Raw genomic sequence first — 23,221 nt, 5'->3', positions numbered from 1 at the left:
TTTCTCTTTTGATAAAGTTACATTTTATATTGTCCTTATTTCACTTCAAAATTTTCAAAGGAAAATGATGAACCAATTGTTATTCTAGCTACTTATTTTGCAGTCTTTTTAGTACTGGAAGAAGAGTTTTGTTTCTGACCTTTGCACACTCTCTCATACTGTTGTATAGCTTCTTCCACTTTTTGATTATTTAACTGCTCCTGCAAAATGAAAGAACATGAAATCCAAGTGAAACTTAATTATACACCAATATTTAATAGTGGGACTTGAACAGGGTTTATTATTAACTTTGAAATCCATCTCCTAGAAGGCTAAGTCTTAAGCTTCCAAGTTTGTTTCACCTCAGAGCAAAGGTGAGAGTGATAATCGGAAAAAATAAAACAAAAACAAACCCCCAACTTTATACCTTTAATCTACCTCAAAAATGCCAAATCATCTTCTTCACTCAACGTTTTAAGCTAGCATGTATGTTCTCTTACACAACACAAAAAGCATAAAGGGGAAGAAATATATTTAATATGGGAACAACAAAGTAAACCATAAATAAATTCTTTATCAAGTAAACTCAAGATGCAGAAAAAATAGGGCCCCCACATGCCCTATATGTAGAAAGTAGCTGGAAGGTTTGAAAAAGACGCAACATTAATTTATGGACACTGGAAATCCTTCAATTTTAGTTTTAACCTGTCTGGTAATCTAACCTTCCATCTGGAGCTGGAAGGATGGTGAAGAGACAATGAAAGAAAACGAGAGAGGAACTATGGAGGTGGATGGACAGAGACGGATGGAAACACAGAGAACTACAAAGGCTGACGGACAGGGACAAAACAGACCAGAAACAGCGCTACAGAGATGCACCCACAGAAAGGAAAACAGAGAACCAAGGAGGTGGACGGACAGGGTGGAAATAGACGAGAATGAGGGAGGCAGACAGATGGAAAGCGACTGAGGTGGATGTAGAATGATGCAGTAGCATGACACAACTGAAACAGAGAACAAGGACGGTGGATGCAAACAGACGGAGAATGGCGGAAGTGGGTGACCAGAGACCCAAACGCTGAGAACACCACAGGCTGTTAACAGAACGATGGAGGTGGTCAGACAGGACAGAAGCAGATGGAGAGCGACAGAGGTAGGCAGATGGGGACAGAAACAGACGGAGAACAACAGCGGTAGTCAAAGGTGGTCCGACAGTGAGGGAAAGAGCCTAGTCGGTGTCTGGTTACACAAGGGCGCACTATAAACAAAATTTCCATCTGTTTTGACACCTCACCATTCCTTTGGACTGATGCTCAAATCATTTATCGCCAAGTACTCATAGCTGTTCCTCAAAGTCCCCTAAAGATCCCTAAGGTATTGGAATCATGAACTAATTGTCTTCTTGAAAGTAGGATTTTAACAGCTTTTCCCCCCTAAAGGCCTCTAAACATCTCTTGAAAACGTGACTCTTGCTCTGCAGGTGCCAGGGAACACGATGGCGGACTAAGACATCCCCCTGAAACTGGGCTCCCAAGGCCTGGGAATCTCCCCTAAACCCAGGGCTGCGGTGCCCTTCCCTGACGGCAAATGCAAACGCATCTCTGGAGCAATCCCAGCTATTCTAGGCACCTTGACCAGACAACTGGGCTGGGTTTACCACCTAAGAGTCCTGAGTTGTGATAAACATTTTAAGGCAGGAGAAGAAAAAAAAGAAAAATTTTTTTCAAACATAAAATTCTCTGTGCCCGCCTCCTACCCTATTTTAACTGTGCATTATGCACTGGCATTAACCCCTCCTTAGAAGACACAGGAATGCCTGCTGGATGGTAAAAAGCTATTTTCTCCTGGTGCCAGCAAGGTAACTCCTTAGGAGATAACCTTCCTTCTTATGGTCAAAGGGGCCATGATTACCCCCTACTCACTTTATACTGCACATCTGAGTACTGTAAATTGTCAACAATATATCATTTAATGTATAACCCTTTGTCTCAAAAAGTATGCAATTTTGCTTTGACCTCTAATGGGTAGAACAGTCCTAAGAGCTTTCTGAAAGACTGTCTTCCAGGTTACAATCCTCAGATTATCCATTTCTTACTTAAAAATATATATATATACATTTAATTAAACACTAAAATATACCAACAGAATCTACTTAAATCATCTTTAAAAACAAAACTGTTACCTTAAGTTGCTGAATGGTTCGCTGTTTCATATCTATTTCCTGAGAACACTGGTTTTTCTTTTTCTCCAGTTCATTAATTTTAATCCTCAACAATTTCTCCTCATCACGCATTACAGAGATCTACAAAGTAATAAATCAAATTAGGTATTTCTAAAAATATTAACTGCTTTTGTTGTTTAAAATTCAAGGCCACTGTTTCAAAGATTAATGTCCTTTTAAGAGCATTAGAAAAATTACAGATTTCAACATACATGATGTAACTCAAATTATCAGAATCTCAAACTCTGTAAATGCTCCCAAAAAAGACTCAGAATAGTCCCATGCATGCAAGAGGGAAATCATTATCATGGAAAAATCAATAGAGATACTCTAGGGGAAAAATACTGACTCTGATTTCCAAGATTTATTAAGTAATATGATCCAGTAATATAAGAAGTAACTTAACAGCTAATAATGGCATGTAGAAGATGAAAACAGAACAATTACAAGATCAAAAAGTACCCATGCAAGGGAAGGTCAATTGATTTTTGGTGTTATAGGTAACTTAATCCTACAAACCTATTAAAGAAATCAAAAAGCACTTTGAATTAGTATGCAAACCTTAAAGGAAAAGAGGGGAGAAGGAGAGAGGGGAGAGAAGGGAAAGGGATAAGTAGAGAAAACATGTAATCAAAGTACATTTTTAGGCCAATTTTCAAGATACCTAGGGATCTCATAAACTGAAGGAAATAAACTGAACAAAGTTCCCCTTCATAAAAATTATGGAGATACCATAATAATAGCAGTTCTTTGGTTTCAGGGGATTTTTACATTTCTTTTTAGTTTTCCTGTATGTTCCAAAATTACTATAATAAACATATATTCCTTGTATAATCATACATTAATAAAATTTAACTTTATATATTATTTTGTTCAAAAACAAGGGACTTCCACTAATAAACACCATCTTCATCAATTTTACAGAAATAAACTGTCTGCCAATAATATAGAGACTATATATTACACCAAGATGTACATAAGGACTGCTTCCGTTTCCATCCTGCCTCTAACACTGGACAAGTTATTTCTCTTAATGCCTATTTCCCTAGTCATAAAATGGAAGCTAAAAATAGTCCCTATGCCTAACATTTGTATGAAAATTAAATAAGATGATACATGTAAATTCAGAACAATGAAAGACAGAAGACACTCTTAATTCTCGCCCTTAAGAGTAATGTTAGTTATCTGCACAGTAAAACATTACTTAAAAAGAGATACCACCTAAAACTATGAAAAAAAAAATCTTAAAATTAGATCAAATTTTAAAAGCAGTATTTATATATCAGATCAGATCAGATCAGTCGCTCAGTCGTGTCCGACTCTTTGCGACCCCATGAATCGCAGCACGCCAGGCCTCCCTGTCCATCACCAACACCCGGAGGTCACCCAGACTCATGTCCATAGAGTCAGTGATGCCATCTAGCCATCTCATCCTCTGTTATCCCCTTCTCCTCTTGCCCCCAATCCCTCCCAGCATCAGAGACTTTTCCAATGAGTCAACTCTTCCCATGAGGTGGCCAAAGTACTGGAGTTTCAGCTTTAGCATCAGTCCTTCCAAAGAAATCCCAGGGCTGATCTCCTTCAGAATGGACTAGTTGGATCTCCTTGCAGTCCAAGGGACTCTCAAGAGTCTTTTCCAACACCACAGTTCAAAAGCATCAATTCTTTGGCGCTCAGCCTTCTTCACAGTCCAACTCTCACATTCATACATGACCACAGGAAAAACCACAGCCTTGACTAGACGAACCTTTGTTGGCAAAGTAATGTCTCTGCTTTTGAATATGCTATCTAGGTTGGTCATAACTTTCCTTCCAAAGAGTAAGCGTCTTTTAATTTCATGGCTGCAGTCACCATCTGTAGTGATTTTGGAGCCCCAAAAAATAAAGTCTGACACTGTTTCCCCATCTATTTCCCATGAAGTGATGGGACTGGATGCCATCATCTTAGTTTTCTGAATGTTGAACTTTAAGCCAACTTTTTCACTCTCCACTTTCACTTTCATCAAGAAGCTTTTGAGTTCCTCTTCACTTTCTGCCATAAGGGTGGTGTCATCTGCATATCTGAGGTTACTGATATTTCTCCTGGCAATCTTGATTCCAGCTTGTGTTTCTTCCAGTCCAGCGTTTCTCATGATGTACTTTGCATAGAAGTTAAATAAACAGGGTGACAATATACAGCCTTGACGTACTCCTTTTCCTATTTGGAACCAGTCTGTTGTTCCATGTCCAGTTCTAACTGTTGCTTCCTGACCTGCATACAAATTTCTCAAGAGGCAGGTCACGTGGTCTGGTATTCCCATCTCTTGAAGAATTTTCCACAGTTTATTGTGATCCATACAAAGACTATGCTTTATTGGCACAGTCAATAAAGCAGAAATAGATGTTTTTCTGGAACTCTCTTGCTTTTTCCATGATCCAGCGGATGTTGGCAATTTGATCTCTGGTTCCTCTGCATTTTCTAAAACCAGCTTGAACATCAGGAAGTTCACGGTTCACATATTGCTGAAGCCTGGCTTTGAGAATTTTAAGCATTACTTTACTAGCATGTGAGATGAGTGCAATTGTGTGGTAGTTTGAGCATTCTTTGGCATTGCCTTTCTTTGGGATTGGAAAGAAAACTGACCTTTTCCAGTCCTGTGGCCACTGCTGAGTTTTCCAAATTTGCTGGCATATTGAGTACAGCACTTTGACAGCATCATCTTTCAGGATTTGGAATAGCTCAACTGGAATTCTATCACCTCCACTAGCTTTGTTCGTAGTGATGCTTTCTAAGGCCCACTTGACTTCACATTCCAGGATGTCTGGCTCTAGGTCAGTGATCACACCATCGTGATTATCTGGGTTGTGAAGATCTTTTTTGTACAATTCTTCTGTGTATTCTTGCCATCTCTTCTTAATATCTTCTGCTTCTGTTAGGTATAGCTGATCCCATTTATAAAAATAAAAACACATAAGCACATAGAGTAACTATTTTACATTTATGGAGATGGAGGGTATCTCCCAAGTCATAGCGGGAGCTTCTCTTTACCAGTACAGGCCTAACAGTCATGAAAATTATAATTTATTTGATCAAAAAGTTCACACCCATTCTTTTCATTCATTTTTAATTTACATTAATGTTATATTATTGTCAGTTTTCTTAGGCTACCTAAAAAAATTATTCAAGGACTTCAAATGCTGGATAAAAAAGTTTTAAATCTTTTTAAAAGTCCAGTCCATGGGGTTGCTAAGAGTCGGGAATGACTAAGCGACTTCACTTTTACTTTTCACTTTCATGCATTGGAGAAGGAAATGGCAACCCGCTCCAGCTTGCCTGGAGAATCCCAGGGACGGTGGAACCTGATGGGCTGCTGTCTATGGGGTCGCACAGAGTCGGACACGACTGAAGCGACTTAGCAGCAGCAGCAGAGGAACTAACAAAAAAATAAATATCGAGATAACAGAAAAAAATTAAGTGAAAAAATAATCACAGAAATAAGTGTAACACTGACTGGCTTTCATAGAAAGAGGAGGCCTGACTTTCAACAAGTAAGCTAGAAGGTATTTGCAATATATTTTATAAGAATTAGAACCAAGGACTTCCCTGGTGGGAAATGGTAAAGAATTACTGGTGAAAATTCTCGCGTAGCAGTGAAGACTCTGCACAGCCAAAAATAAATAAATAAACAAAAAAATTCTTAAAAAAGAATCAGACACAAGAAATCCAACACAATAATAATTTTTAAAAGGACAGAAAAATTAAAAGAAAATATGAACAAACGTATCTCACAAAGTGAAAACTAGAATAGACATATAGTGAATAAAAACAGACACTGTGAGGAATACAACTTAAAACCATAAAATACCCCTTTATCTCCTGACCCAACCATTCCACCCCATGCTCTCCAAATTCTTGTACACGTATACCTAGGGCATGTTTAAAATAGGATCACTCTTTCTTCTAAGAGCAAAGAATGAAAACAATCTAAATGGTCAAGAGAAAAGATAACTAAATTGCATAGTCACACACACTTTGGAACATTACACAGCAGTGAAAGTGATTAACTATAACCATACATAAATGACTCTCAGGAATATGATGTGGATAATGTCTCAGAACACAATGTGTAGAAATAAAAAATATATATATAGTTTAACTTACATTTTTAACAGATCTAAAAAAAGACAAATACAAAACATTCATTATATTAACTTCATTGGGGATAGGAAACAAAAAATGGATGAGACACACAAACATATGCTATGTGAACAATCTTCAGACCTTAGCATTTAAGTATTCTTTTGTAACTAACTCTAAGTAATGAAAAATATTTAAAATTATTTCAACTTTTAAAAAAGGTCTAATTGTGATATAAAATACCACATTCATAAAAGAAAAATAAATTGCTCCAAGGGAAAAAGGCACCATAATCAAAATCAAGAAAAATGTCAAGATAGGGGTCAGGTACAGGGGTCATCCACAATTAATATCCCTAAAAAGTTAATTTCCTAAATATATAAGCTCCCATAAAGCAATAACAATTAAAAAAAAAAACCTAAACTTAAAGAATATGAATACTCAGACCACAGGAGAAAAAAAAATTAAACTGTAAACCAAAAAATGTTCATTCTAATTAAAGATATGCAAGTTAGAATTATAGTTGAGATATATTATTTACATGTCAAGTTAGCAGATATCAAAGAAATAATGATAAAATACTACTTTGTGGATAAGAGTATAGAAAAAAATACTTTCTTACACATTAGTTCTAGTGAGTAAATTGGCATAATCTCTAAAAAGCATAAAAAATATCAAAATGTACAAACCAGTGACTCATAAATTCCACTTTCAGGAATTTATTTCACAGGAAGACTTACAAAAGTTCAAAATGACATCACTGCATCATTAACTGGAAATTACCTTAATTGTTCAACAATAGGGGACTTATTAACCATAAATACATGTTCCTAGTCATTAAAAAAGTCACCTGGAAACTTATATCTTATATCTTGAGATGGAGAGACAGTCAAGATACACTATGTGAAGAAAAACAAGGTTCACATAGTGTTTATTGGAGGTTTCCATTTTTTAACAGGAAGAGAAGGAAGGAACAACAGAGGAAGACGGAGAAGTGAAGAAAAAACAATTATTGGTAACATCTGATTCCTTGGTGGGAGCCTGACGGCCTCCCCTCACTATATACACTTCCATGTATTTTACCATGTGAACGTATTTCCTATTTTTAAAATCAAATTATAATAAAAACTTGTCACAACTGCACTACATACTCTCCTACATACAATCTGTAAACAGAAGTTTACTTTTTATTTTTTGGGGAGACTTGAGCTTAGTCCTTAAAAGAAAAAAAAGGTTCTAATCTTACATAAGGCAAGTATTTTTCTTACTATTAGACATTCTTTGGTTTGTTTAAGCTGCCTAAATTTTTGGTGAAATAACAGATCACATCATTTTAAAAAAAATTATGGAGTTGACAAATGTTCTGGTCAATACTAAAATTAGTGTATAAACATGATATATAAGGAAAACAATGATTATCATTTAAATTGGCCACACAACTTTTCAAATAACTAACCTCTTTCTGTACTTGCTCAATCTGCTTTTTGGCATCAGCCAGTTTCTCTTTGAGCTCAGCATAATCTTCTTCCTTCCTCTGAAGATCAGCTTTCAGATTCTGGGTAAGAGTAGTGCTTGCAGAGAGCTCCTCTTTCAACCTAAAAATCAAAAATCACTTTCCTATGGTGATATATCACTAATCACTTAGGATCATATGTGTGACCAGTAACCTACAAAATTAGATCTTTTCACAAATTTGGAATCTCCATAGCATGAATGAGTACTTCAAAGAGGATTTCAGGAGATTTTATAAACAGAACTCTGCATATAAATAACATTCAGTCCCAAAGGTTTATACAAAGTTCAAGTTCTTCTCTCAACATACAATGCTATATTTAACCAGCTTAAGTTATGCCCACCTAAATTCTTTAAAAGCTATATGGAAAAATCAATAAAAGAAATGCAAATTTTTAAAACCTTTTAAAAACGTTTAGCTTACTTTTCTGTTTCTTGCCAGTTTCTTTCCTTTTCTTCTTCCTTTAATTGAAGTGAATGCTTAGCATCTTGCAAATTTTTTGTTAATTGCATGATTTCTTCTTTCAATTTGACCTCCCTTCCACTTAAATCTCTGGCATTTTGGATAGAATCTTTAAGATTTGCTTGACATTCATTCAGATTTCTTTCTTGCTTTAAAATGATAGATTCCTTTTCCATAATTTCTTGTTCTAACTTGGCTGAATGGCTACATTCATCTTTCTGAGTTTCTAACATTGCTTCAAGTTCCTTTATTTTCACCTTACAGCAAGTAACATCTTGCATAAGTTCTGAAAGTGCTCTCTTTCCTTCCACTACATGCTGTACTTCAATATCAAGACTAATGGTTTTTTCTTGCACTTCTTCCTTCAGCTGCTGTATAAGACTATCTTTTTCTTTTAGTAAATCATCTTGATTCTTTTTCTCCCTCTTCTCTATTTTTAGTCTATTGTTTTCATTTGTATAGTCTTTTACTTCTGCCTGTAATTTTTCAATTTGTTGTTCTAGTTCCTCAATCTGATGGGTTTTTTTGGAGGAAGTCTTTACAATCTCTTTACATTCTTCCCAAATGGCTTCAACAGTAGAGTGGAAAGACCTTTCCCTACTAAGTTCTTGAATACCATGTTCTTTAACCTGCTTACTTATCAAATAATCATTATCCAAATGATGTAACTGTGTGTTTGGCAAATTATCTTCTTGAGAACAACTGGACAGATCCCTGAGATTGAGTAAATCTATGTTTGCGATCTGAGAAACTGAATCAAGTCGACGCAGTTCATCTATTTTTGCTTGCATTAATTTTATTTGTGAAACATTGTTTGTGATGTTTCGTCTAGCAGTTTCTATCTCCTCTGACAATTTCATGATCCTTTCCTTCTGTTCTTGATTTATACTTTTCTGCACATGTAACTCAGAAATCACATTGTCGTAACTCGACTGAATTTGTTGGACCTCTATACTAAAGCCTAAACTTTTTTTTTCAGAAGAAGAAAGTTCCTGCTGCAAACTAACAATCTGTTTATTTAATTCTGTTTTTTCTTCCTTTTCATTTTTAAGTTCATTCTCAATGGTGAGTAAATGTGTTTTTAGCTCATTATTTTCTTGTAGAAGTCTAATGTTTTCCTCATCTGAAATGCTCTCTTGCATTTCTTCACTTTTCTTTTGGTCTTCAGTGATAGCTGGACTAGCATGCGTAAGTCCTTTAAAAAATATATATATACATTATTAATCTTGCAAACTTCAATAAAATCTAAGTTACCATATAAGCCAATATTCAAAAATATGAAACATATGAAAACAAACAATGAAAAACAGAGATAAGCTATTGAGTTAAAAAAGAAAAATCAGGTTGCCAAACATACATATTATAAACCCAATTAGGTAAAAATTATAGTTCCATTAAGTCACAGCAGAGTTACTAGTAAAGGATGTACTAGAAAATACTGGCAGCTACTTCTGAATGGGATTACCAGTTACTTCTACTTTCTTTTTACAGCATTTAATGTTATTTGAATTGTCTACCACAAATCTCTATTATTACTATGAGACAGAGGGTAGGGAATCACACCCTAAGGCTGACTAAAGAAGAGTTTAAAAGTACAATTATATTATAGGTCTACTAAATCAGTGATTTACAGAGTGCCTTATACTTTCAGAGCGGAAATTAGGAGAAAAATGGTTAAACTTCTGCTAAGTCTAATGGAGCCTTATCTTTACTAGTTGCATAACTGTCAATCAACTGTTTGATTCCATGGCTGTTTCCTCAAATGTAAAATGGAAATAATAATATCACCTATCTCAGAGCTGGCTTCCCTGGTGGCTCAGAGGGTAAAGTCTGTCTGCAGTGCAGGAGACCTGGGTTCGATCCCTGAGTCGGGAACGTCCACTGGAGAAGGAAATGGCAGCCCACTCCAGTATTCTTGCCTGGAAAATCCCATGGACAGAGGAGCCTGGTAGGCTACCGTCCGTGGGGTCGCAAAAAGTCAGACACGACTGAGCGACTTCACTTTCATCTCAGAGTTATTGTGAAGATCAAGAAAATAAATGAACTTGGAACACTGTGCTTGGGATATAGTTAGACATTATTAAAAACTGAAAATCTGTACAGAAGAGCTCAGCTAGTTAAAAATAAATAAGTTTGTCTTTTTCAGGCTTAATACCTACATTTCAAAAATAGGATATTTCTCTGCCCTACTTTCTACAAGATAGTGTTAAGAGGGCCAAATAAATTAATATATAATGTACGTTAAAGCATTTTCTAAATGTTATGTAAGTACAAGAACTTTAACAAATACAGTTGATATAAATTAAACTGTGTCCAGAGGATGCACTATTAGCTAAAAGTTAATTCTTAATATTTATGTTGACAAAATAAATCATCTCACACAACTGTCCGGTATAAATTATGTTCAAATTTTTCTCCCAGATTGCATGATTAACTCTTGAAACATAATTCTCAATTCTCCAGATATACAAATTTATCTTTTTATGCTTTCATACAATTTCCATTATGATAATAACTCATCTGATGAGTGTCTCATATCCTAGGAAAATTACTTCAAAACATAACAATCTGAACCTTTGGTTTTTAAATTTTTTTCCTATTCTATTTCACTTCATGGTTTGATGTTTATATGTGTGAATTTTATATACAACATGACTCTAATACAATTTATATGTCTTTTTTACACAATACTGTATTGATCCACTCAACACGTCCTTCTGACCTTCATGCACTCCCCCCAATTCGCCATTTATCTGTCAATTTCACCTGTATTTTTATCTGGCAGTCTCGTTAAGCATATCAAGAATCAAATTCCTGCTTAGAGGTTCCAGGTACAATATGAAATCCATAAATGTAGAAGGCAGTCATAAGGGAGAACTGGATTGAAATTCTCCAAAAAATCTATTACTTTCAGTTGTTAACTGTACAAAGAATCTTTAAAAGGTATATTTTATAGTTGTCTTTTTAGTAAGTGCCACCATATTATCCTATGAATCTGAGTACATCATATTATATTGAAATACTATGTATACTTGTTGCTCTCATCTATTATATTCCAAATTTCCCAACAGAAGACTCTCTGTGTCTAATGCATCTTTACATACTTGAACAATAATCCTAAATGAATTATTTTTGACATTTAGCTATGTTGCTTATGTTCTCCTTTTCTATCTCTAAGACATATCACTGGATCAGAAAAACACAATTTTTGTAATCAGTCACCTACTCCGGTTCTAGATATGTGCAAATTTATAATCTAACATGCCCCAGTTATATTAACTCAGTTACTGTAGTGTAATTTTATGTTTTAAATTTTAAGGTTTTATCTTTACGGTATCTTTTTTACAACAGTGATTCTCTAGTTTTAGAGTGAGCAAGAGAACTCAGAATGTAGATTCCAAACAGATATAAAACATACTGATTTGGTAAATCTGCAATGTATTGTACATGCAAACACCTTGAGCGTACATACACAATGATCCAGGTACTTATCTGTTTAAACTTCTGGAAGAACTTGATGGTCACCCCTATAATACATTTGGGATCTAAACATATCAGTTTGCTTCATTACAAAGCCCCTATCTGGCAGGCTGGCTACATGTAATTGTTCCATAAGAGATAAATATCAAATCTCACACAGCAATGAGATTCAAGCCCTTAAATTTTCCCCCCTGCTGTGGCAGGCTCTTGGGCATCTCGATGAGAGACGATAGTACCCGGTCTAATGAATCTGTTCAATTAAGAAGGCATCTTTAAGATCATAAAAAGCTCTTTAAAATTAATACTATCCTACATACAAACAGTATGCACGCACAAGAATCAGTCAACAAAATGAAAAGGCAACCTGTGGAATGGGAGAAAATATTTGCAAACCATTTGTCCGGTAGGACCAGGAGTTAATATCTAAAATATATGGGAAACACACAACTCAACAGCCAAAAAATCAAGCAATTCAATTTAAAAACTGGCAGAGGAGCCAACCAGGTATTTTTCCAAAAAGACATACAAATAATCAACAGGTACGGGAAAAGGTGTTCAATATCACTAATCATCAGGGAAAAGGAAATCCAAAGTACAGTAAGATTATCACCTAACCCTTGTTAGGATGTCTATCATCAAAAAGATAAGAGATAACAAACGCTGACAAGAATGAGAAGAAAGAGGACATCTGTTCACTGTTAATGGGGATATTAAGTAGTATAGGCAGTAGAAAACCAGTATGGAGATTTCTCAAAAAATTAAAAATCGAACTATCATATGATCTAACAACGCCACTTCTGAGTATATATCCAAAGGAAATGAAATCACTATTCAAAGTTCATGTGAGTTCATGCCCTATGTTCACTGCAACATTTTTTACAATAGCCAGGACGTTGAAAAAAACCCAAGAGTCAATGGATGGGTGAATGGATTTTTTCAAAAGGGGTATAAGTATGTATACAGTGGAATATAATTACTCAACCTAAAGAAGAATGAAATCTTGCCATCTCCAACATAGGTGAACCTGGAGGGTTCATTTTGTGAAATTAACTACACATGGGAAGACAAATACTGTATGGTATCAATACAAGGAAGAAAAAAGATCTAACTCATAGAAAAAAAGAGTAGAATAGTGGTTGCTGGAAAAGAGTATAGTTTTTCAGTTGAGGATGAATAAGGTCATAGGATCTAACTATAACATGGTGACTATAATTGATAACAATGTATTGTAAAACTGAAATTTGCTTGGGGTGTATAACTTGAGTGTTCTCACCAAAAAGAAGAAGAGGGGGAAAACAGGTGAATACATGAGATGATGTATGTATTAATTAATTAACATGGTGGGAAACTTTTCACAATGTATATCAAATCATGTTAAACAGTTTAAATATATCACAATATTATTTCTCAATTATACCTCAACAGGACCGGGGCGGGGGGGAAATCCCAGTTCTCTCAATATACTGATGTCCCCTGTTAGAGTATCCCCTCACCCTGAAACTCACTATATAATCTGGGAACATCATTTTGCCACTCCAAAAATTTATCCATTTTTACATTCAGTAGTATACTTGTGAAAACAAGCTTTATTTGTTAAGTTTTCATTTTTCAAATACAATCCATATTCTTTTCCTTCACGCAATAGTTTAAATGCTCTTGGGCAGCAGTAATTATGTAATCCCGTAACAGGATTCCAAGATTTCTTTAACAGACTAACTAAAAGCACACTGGATAACGTTTTAATACCTATAAATTACATTGTCTCTTCTGACTCAAAAAGGAGAGGAAAATCATGGCATTACTCCTGCTCTATAGCCTGGTTTCTGAAAAGCTAATGAGTTGATTATTGAAGATTTTCCTATGTTTGTAGTTACATTTTCATAATTTAGCTCCTTCAGATTCTCAGTTTATTCTAAGGATTCCAGCTACTTTGGAAACTAACAGATTCACTCTTATTTACTTTTATAACAAACTTGCCCATTTATTCTAATGAATTTTTTAAAATAATCTTCAACCAATGCATTATTTTTTATCAGACTGTCTCCTAACATTTTATAAAACTGTAGCCACATCATCCCAAAGTGGAATAACTTTCTTTCCCCCTGATTCACACTTCTGTTCTACTTTCCCTTTAAGTAATTTAGTACTTATGACACAATTTTCACACCTATGACTTCATCGGTGGAACTTCACCAGTGGAAATGACTAAATCCTCCTGCCCTTTAAGAAGACAAGTTATAAAAAAAATGTCTGAACCCTTTATCAGGAGAGATGGGATATAAGCAAGTTAAAAATGATAATCAGAAATTCAGAGCTCACAAATAAATCCTGAATATCCTGAGAGAAGAGACTTGAGTCATGCATACTATATGGACATATCCCTAAACATTGAGGTAAATTAAAGCAAGTGCAATATAGCTTTTGTGATCAAAAAAAGTATTTTGTCACGTTGTTCTCTTACTATACTTTAATAAACTAGATAATTACATAAGATACTTCAGGAAATTGGATTTGCATTTGATATTCAGATATTCACATTATCCTTTTATAAATTTTTATGTTTCATATCAAAGGATTCATAGACCATATTCAGAACAGTGTTGTCAGGAAGAAATTAAACTATTAGTCTAGCAATAAAGATGAAGTAGATTTTATAGTATATGAGCCTAACATAGGTTAACTTATAAAAAATAAACATAGCAATAAGAAAGATAATTACTTTAATTCAATATTTCCACCACACCCAATCTGTACATATACTGCTTTACCTATATTTTGCTACAAAAATTAGTTTTGGTTGAAAAGTCACAGGTGAGCAGACTATAGCATATTTCTGGTTTGTCTCCTTTATCACTATTCTGAAGGCTTATTTCTTGAAATGTTTACATGGTTATTCAGTTTACCCAAAATACAGATACAGTGACGCAAAGAAGTAAATTCACTTTCATAGGGAAATAGCTTTGCATTTCCTTTTAAGAGCAGAAAACATCAATCCTGCATAACTATAACCCCCTAATCCTATCCTAATAAGTACAGAAATCATGTATTTTGTTCTGGAGATTTTTTAGTAGCAGGTAGAGGGGGGAAAATGGTTATATTATAGCTATAATTGTCATATGATCTCTTACGTAGTCCTTATAATCTCTTAACAACAAATAATTAAGAAATAGCCACAGTGGTTATGAATTTAGGGGGAAAAAAAGTATTTTGTTACCTAAACTTATAAACCTACTCACATCCAAATTATTTATTGCTAACAATTCAGATCACTATATAATCTTTTTCATGAATGAGTTACCCTTAGGATTAGCCGTACCATGTGGATCACTCGCTCCTGCACACTTCCACTTCCTAGTGATCTACAGATCCTACATTCTCAACTACCCTGAATTCTCAACTACTCCATGGCTCCAAACAAGGTAAAAAACAGAGGAACAGTGCTGTGGAAATCATAAAAAGGTTATACTCCCTGTAGTTACGGCACCACTCGTTCAGTGGATAATAGAAAATGACCATGCATATTAGTGTGCTGTTTCATACAGTTCATGGGGTTCTCAAGGCAAGAATGCTGAAGGGGTTTGCCATTCCCTTCTCCAGTGCCTAAAGGACTATGGACGGAGGTTCACACACTGTACAGGAGGCAGTGATCAAAACCATCCACAAGAAAAAGAAATGCAAAAAGGCAAAATGTTTGAGGAGGCCTTACAAATAGCTGAGAAAAGAAGAGAAGCGAAAGGCAAAGGCGAAAAGGAAAGATATACCTATCTTGAATGCAGAGTTCCAAAGAATAGTAAGGAGAAATAAGAAAACCTTCCGAAGTAAACAACGCAAAGAAACAGAGGAAAAAAGCAGAATGGGAAAGACTAGAGATCTCTTCAAGAAAATTAGATACCAAGGGAATGTTTCATGCAAAGATGGGCACAATAAAGGACAGAAATGGTATGGACCTAACAGAGACAGAAGATATTATTAAGAGGTGGCAAGAATACACAGAAGAACTGTATAAAAAAGATCTTCATGACCAGGATAACCACGATGGTATGATTACTCACCTAGAGCCAGACACCTTGGAGTGTGAAGTCAAGTGGGCCTTAGGAAGATCACTACGAACAAAGCTAGTGGAGGTAATGGAATTCCAGCAGAGCTATTTCAAATCCTAAAAGACGGTGCTATTAAAGTGCTGTACTCAATATGCCAGCAAATTTGGAAAACTCAGCAACAGCCACAGGGCTAGAAAAGGTAAGTTTTCATTGCAATCCCAAAGAAGGGCAGTGCCAAAGAATGTTCAAACTACCACACAATTGCACTCATTTCACACACTAGCAAAGTAATGCTCAAAACACATGTACACCCGTGGCGGATTCATGTCAATGTATGGCAAAACCAATACAATATCGTAAAGTAATTAGCCTCCAATTAAAATAAATAAATTTATATTTTAAAAAATATATATTAAAAAAAAAATTCTCCAAGTTAGGCTTCAACAGTAAGTTAACTGAGACTTTCCAGATGTTCATGCCACATTTAGAAAAGGCAGAGGAACCAGAGATCAAATTGCCAACATCCACTGGATCACAGAAAAAGCAAGGGAATTCCAGAAAAACATCTACTTCTGCTTCATTGACTATGCTAAAGCTTTTGACTGTGTGGATCACAACAAACTGTGAAAAATTCTTAAAGAGATGGGAATACCAGACCACCTGACTTGCCTCCTGAGAAACCTGTAAAAAGGTGAAGAAGCAACAGTTAGAACTGGACATGGAACAACAGACTGGTTCCAAATTGGGAAAGGAATAAGTCAAGGCTGTATACTGTCACCCTGCTTATTTAACTTATATACAGAGTAAAATGCCAGACTGGATGAATCACAAGCTGAAATTAAGATTGCTGGGAGAAATATCAACAACTTCAGATATGCAGATGATACTACTCTAATGGCAGAAAATGAAAAGGAACTTTACAGCCTCCTGATGAAGGTGAAAGAGGACAGTGTAAAGGCTGGCTTAAAACTCAACTTTCAAAAAATTAAGATCATGGCATCCAATTCCATCACTTCATGGCAAATAAATAAGGAAAAAGTGCGAACAGTGGTAGATTTTATTTTCTTGGGCTCCAGAATCACTGTGGACAGTAACTAAAGCCACCGAATTAAGAGACGCTTGCTCTTTAGAAAAAAAGCTATGACTAACCTAGACAGCATGTTAAAAAGCAGACATCACTTTGCTGACAAAGGTCCATCTAGTCAAGCTATGGTTTTTCCCAGTACTCATGTACAAATCTGAGAGTTGGACCATAATGAACTCTGACTGCCGAAGAACTGATGCTTTTGAACTGTGGTGCTGGAGAAAACTCCCACAAGTCCCTTGGACAGCGAGAAGATCAAGCCAGTCAATAGTAAAGGAAATCAATCCTGAATATTCATGGGAGGGACTAATGTTGAAGCTCCAATACTTTGGTCACCTGATGCGAAGAACCAACTCACTGGGAAAGACCCTGATGCTGGGAAAGATTGAAGGCAGGAAGAGAAATGGGCAATAGAGGATAAAATGGTTGGATGGCATCACCAATTCAGTGGACATGAGCTTGAGCAAACTCCAGTCGATAGTTAAGGACAGGGAAGCCTGGCATGCTGCAGTGCTGCTGCTGCTAAGTCGTTTCAATTGTGTCTGACTCTTTGTGACCCCATGGACTGCAGCCTACCAGGCTCCTCCGCCCATGGGATTTTCCAGGCAAGAGTACTGGAGTGGGGTGCCATTGCCTTCTCCGATGCTGCAGTGCACAGGGTGCCAAAAAGTCAGACACAAATGAGTGAACAGCAACAAATGCATATTAGTTTCAACCTATTAGCTCATAAATTATTACATTAATATAGCTAATGCTTTCAGTTCAGTTCAGTCGCTCAGTCGTGTCCGACTACTGCTATATTATCCTTTAAGTCAACTACTTTTGAAAACATTACTTTTACTGAGGTTCTATGAAGTTTGTATTATATTGGTGTATTATCCAATTGTTTTTATTCTTAACAACCTTAGGAGGCAGGTATATTTAACTTATTTTACTAATAAACAAAGCAAGACTTAATTTATCCATTTATCTCAAAGTGAAGCAGCTAATTAGGTTTCTAAAGTAATGTATGTTCTCTTAGAAAGTCTTCCTTCTCTGTATTATATTATAAAAGTTTTCCTAAAGACAGAATAGTTTAGAGACAAGGTGAAAGCCACTATGTTCTCCTACATAGCCAGGGAGGTACAGCATAAAGTGAGTAAGCTCAGCACACTTCTTTTCTAGCAGTTTCACAGAAAACACAACCTGACCACATTTGCCTTTTGTAACGTTTAGCTCAAAGTCTTCCTGTCAAATGGCCTTTTCTTCAAATGAAAAACAGAATAAAGAGAGAAACAAAATGTGGAGAAATTCTGGCAGAAAAGGTGACTTTCAATTACGATAGGCACAGAAATAAGAGAATTATCATGATGCTAAATTGATAAGAGCATAATATCTAAAAACATTAAAATAAAGGCAGCTTTAAATACCTGCATCCTCTAGATAGTTTATAACATGTTAGTGTAAAAATTAGGGACATTTAGATTTTCTCAGGTTTTTTCCTTAGATAAGTAAATTTCCTTCTACTTGCAACTTTTGTGTTTCCTGGTGTAGGAGTCAGCTTTCTTAATGGCCTCCTGTTAGCAGCTGAACAAGTACCTTTCTTTGCTGGTGGTTCATCTTGTTGAAGTTCGTTTTCATTTAATCTTTTTCTTCCTGAATACGTTTTAGTTTTGCTGTCCTTAGACATTTCAGTCGTTTCATCACAAACCAATTTACTGTTTATTATTAAAGAAGAATTACCAACATTGTCCTAAAGTAAAATAAATTAAAATTAGTTCACATATAGAAAGCTATAATAAATATAAGAACTATATAAATTAAAATTCAATACTGCATTATAAAAATTATATTTTCAAGTTTGTTGAGATATTTTCTAGGTTATTTCCTAAATCTCACCCTACCCTAAAATAACTGATGACTCTATGAAATAAGTAATATTAACTAACTTGTATAATCACTAAGCAGGACTCCCCCACCAAAAAAAAGTAACTGTGTAGTTTCATCCTGAAACCAAAACTAAAAACAAATTCATCTTTAGATTTTCTAAGATTAGGTGGGTTAGAGACTTATTTGCAGATAACCAAGTCCTAAAACACTTACCTCTAAATCATAAACAAAATGAGCTTTGACAAAGAGAAATAGGAAAACAGTATGACATAATTGCTCCTTATAGATACTTTCACTTAAAATTTTGAGTAATTATGAATAACTAGAAAACATCAGTCATTTTGTTTTGCAACCAAAGCTCAAAGTAACCACGTCCTACACTTTAACCAATCCCAGAAAAAGTTCTAATCTTAGCTTCTTGCCTTTGTATATTCAAAGATACACAATCTACATACTGCTTTAAAACTGAGTTCCTAGTTTATCTAGATGAAAAAGACCATTTAGATTTTCACTTTTTAAGGCAAAGACTACACCTCCCTAGTAGGACAGCAGAAAGGAAGCCAGAAAGAAGGGTGAAACCTTAGCAATTAAGTGCATGTTTATAAAGTAATTAAAGGTTTGGGAAAGGCAGAGATTAATTAAATCCCTACATATTGGTAGCCAACCATTTGCGGGGGGCGGGTAGGTGGTAGGTAAAACTATATGAGAAAATAAAACATCATTTTATATTATAAAATCATCACTTTGTTAAGAGATATAGATTTAAACGATTTTAAGTCATAAAGTAATGATTAAAAAAAAAGAGCAATTTTTTTAGATAGCCCTAATCAAAGAATATCACGAAGAACAACCTCCATGCTTTTTCACAATTAGTCCCTTGGTGTCACTGATAAGTGACAAAGTCCTGGGATAGAGGAATCAGACCTCTGACAAAGTCTGAGTTTTCAAACAGTCCACGACAATTTTAAGTTGTCCCCTCTTCCACGTTCAGACGTATTATAATCACCTAATCAATTTTCTCCTCTTCAAACTATACAATCTTCACCAAGAAAAAAATCTATCCTCCACAAGTGTCAGTTCCCGAAAGGAATATTTTCTGCCTAGAGTATTCTTGTTAGGAAGGATGCTAAAGAACCATTCAAAACAAACTTTTAATCATTAAAAGAGTCTGCTTTGGACTCTTTGGAACAGTGACCCTAGATCAACAGTTGATCAGCACAGTCAGGTTAAGTTCTAATTTACTTTGCATTTATTTATGTGAACAAGTTAGCACACTGTTTTAAGTCAGTTGATAAAACAGAGTCTAGAGCCTATCTAAAAAATTTACTCAAAAGCAAGGATTATTAAATTAGGAATATTGCTTACTTTATATTGCTTTTTAACTATTATTTACATAAACATTATTAACATTACGTGATATGCAAACATACTACAGAAATAGATATAATCCCCTGCTAAAGTTCCAACAATCTTCTTCAAAGTTGTAGGCAATAGAAGTGATCTGTCTCTGGCTTCTCTTTTTCTAGTTTTTTTTTTTTTTTCCTTAACCTTCAACAAATCTAAGGCTGAACTTAAAATTCAGATCAAGTCCTGGGAGCTCAGCTGGTAAAGAATTCGCCTGCAATGCAGGAGACACTGTTTCGATTCCTGGTTCAGAAAATGCCCTGGAGAAGGGATAGGCTATCCACTCCAGTATTCCTGGGTTTCCCTGGTGGCTCAGCTGGTAAACAATCCACCTGCAATGCGGAAGACCTGGGTTTCATCCCTGGAGAGGCGAACGGCTACCCACTCCAGTATTCTGACCTGGAGAATTCCATGGACTGTATAGTCCATGAGGTCGCAAAGTCGGACAGACTGAGCAACTTTCACTCACTCACTCAACAAAAACAGGTGGCAAATAATCTCAAAGTGCTAAGAGCCTGGAGGTCCAGCAATTCATTTACTTAAAAAAGTCAAAAGCCCTAAGTTGTAAAAAGTTTTTCCTCCTTTTATTTCACAAATCAATTTCCTCTTCTTAATCCATACTACCACTACCCAACTACCTTAAATCAAAACCTCATCAACTATCACCAGAACTTTTCCAAGAGGTTTCTAGTTGGTCTCCCAGCCTTCATTCTAATTCCACTTCAATCCTATCTTCCAAGTTTCTAAAAATATCAACTCAAAATAAAAAATCAACTTTGCTATCCTTCTCCTTAGACTCCTTGCTGCCTACAGAATACAACCCAAATGCTTTAATGAAGTATTTAAGGCCTTTTGCTTCCCTGGTGGCTCAAATGGTAAAGAATCTGCCTGCAGTGCAGGAGATCCCGGTTTGATCCCTGGGACAGGAAGATCCCCTGGAGAGAGAAATGTCAACACACTCCAGTATTCTTGCCTGGAGAATCAATCCCATGGACAGAGAAGTCTGGAGGGCTGTGATCCATGGGGTCGCAGAGTCGGACACAAGTGAGTGACTAACACACACACTATCTCACCCCAATCTACTGCTCCTAGCATCATTATTCACTTCTCCTGCTTCAAACTTTCTTCTTGAGCAAATTATTAAAACTTATACTTTCCTACACTGACTGAAAGCCTTCTATGTCCATAACTGTGCATTCTGATTCTTTTATCTAGAAAAGCAGTGTATCTTCTTGTCCCTCACACCCACCAACTGCTCCTACTTTGGACTAGATAAATTTCACTTGCCATTTAAGATTCAACTTAATCATTTTCATCTGCACAAAGTATTCTCTCAAACCCTTCTATTCTCAGCTTCTTGTACATACTGATTACCACTGCACATTTCATTATAAATACATTTATGTTGCTTTTCTCTTACTGGGGAGTTGTTAAGGCGAGTAGTTTTTATTAATCTGTATAATCCCTAGAATCTAGCAGAGCACCCGGCACACAGAATCTCAGTTTTTCTTGACAAAATAAATCATTTTATGCTTCTCCTCCTAACTCTCTACCTTACTACAGGGGTATTCTCCCAGTTCAGAAAAGTTAAATAATACATAAAACAGATCTGGAAAAAAATCCAACAATATATAATTATAAATTATAATTAAAATATTAATTACATTACCAATATAATTTGTTGATAACTATATTAACATAAATCCTAAACTGTTAATATAATTATTAATTAATTTACAATAACGTATTCAACGGAAGTGACAAAAAGTCAGATGGAGTGAATAAATGCCAATAATAAATGCCAAAATAATAATAAATGCCAATAAATGGCATTTATATTTATCTATAATTAATAAATATTATAATAAATGCCAAAAGAGAGGTCTGCTACAAGAGTAGACAAAGGTTGAGCTATGCTTCTCCAGACAATGTTCCTTATTTACCCTTGTAGCATCAAAAACCTATCTGATGTTGAGATGATACAGAGAAAGTTGTGGGTACTGGCATTCAACTCTCAAGACCCAAAGGAGGGTCAAATGTAACATTTTATAATACGGTAGTCCCTGCTTACCTGTAGAGAATACATTCTGAGACCTAGCAGTTGCCTTAAACCATGGAAATATTGAATCCTATATACACTATGCTTTTTCCTTTACATGCTTACAAAGTTTAGTACATGCCTAAAGTTTAATTTAAAAATTAAGCACAGGGACCTCCCTGGTGGCCCAGGGGATAAAACTTCCTGCTCCCAGTGCCCAGGACTCAGGTTTGATCCCTGGTCAGGAAACTAGATCCTACATGCTGCAACTAAAGATCCCTCACGCCACAGCTAAGATCTGGCAGAGCCAAATAAATTTTTTTTTTTTAAAAAATTAAGCACAGAATGAGATTAACAATAATAAAATAGAACAATTATAACAATATACCATAATAAGTTATGTGAATGCAGCCTCTGTTGCTCTCAAAATTATCTTGTACAGATTTAATGCTTTTTACATCTTAAGCACCTATGCTCTATGGCCATAACTTTTGCAGTTTGAGGTGCGACAGCAAAACTAGCACAGATTTTCTTCTTCCTTCTTCACAATTTCACAAATAGAAAAGTCATTCTTGCCATAGATCTTAGCAAACTCAGCATACAATTTTTTTTTCCTTATTGAGAATTTTTACCTTTACTTTTAAACAAAGCACTTTATAGCTTCTCTATGACATATCCAAATTGTCAGCATCACTACGCTTCTGCTTTGGGGGCATTATTAAGCAAAATCAGCATTACTCTAACACAGCACTATGATACCAACAACAGACAATCTGATAAACAAGACTAACAGGAGGGATATGCTAGACAAAGGGATGAGTCAGGCCAGGCAGGATGGAGCAATATGGCATAAGCTTTCACCATACTACTCAGAACAGCACACAATGTAAAACTCATGAATTATTTCAGGCATTTTTCATTTAACCCTTCTGACCTTGGTTAACCCACAGAAACTGAAATTGCAGATAAAGAGGAACTACTGTATACCACGCTTGCCTCTGTTAGAGAAAAGACA

At 35.5% G+C, this 23,221-nt stretch overlaps 1 protein-coding gene across 3 annotated transcripts in view; it reads right to left on the bottom strand.

Annotated features, from left to right (window-relative positions):
* Positions 1-23,221, bottom strand: part of KIF20B (kinesin family member 20B) — an 84,377-nt gene that overhangs the window by 28,044 nt on the left and 33,112 nt on the right. For all 3 annotated transcript variants that reach the window (XM_061402761.1, XM_061402762.1, XM_061402763.1), the window contains exons 19-23: positions 18,474-18,627; positions 8,253-9,486; positions 7,773-7,911; positions 2,162-2,281; positions 140-200 (exon numbers count right to left, since the gene is read on the bottom strand). In XM_061402761.1, coding sequence (XP_061258745.1) covers positions 140-200; positions 2,162-2,281; positions 7,773-7,911; positions 8,253-9,486; positions 18,474-18,627 — 1,708 coding nt within the window. The remainder of the gene's footprint in view (positions 1-139; positions 201-2,161; positions 2,282-7,772; positions 7,912-8,252; positions 9,487-18,473; positions 18,628-23,221) is intronic.

Source organism: Bos javanicus, chromosome 26 (genome assembly GCF_032452875.1).
Source record: "Bos javanicus breed banteng chromosome 26, ARS-OSU_banteng_1.0, whole genome shotgun sequence".
NCBI classification, from domain to species: Eukaryota; Metazoa; Chordata; class Mammalia; order Artiodactyla; family Bovidae; genus Bos; species Bos javanicus.
Note: the sequence above shows the minus strand (reverse complement) of the source record. Positions and strands in the feature narration are given on the sequence as shown.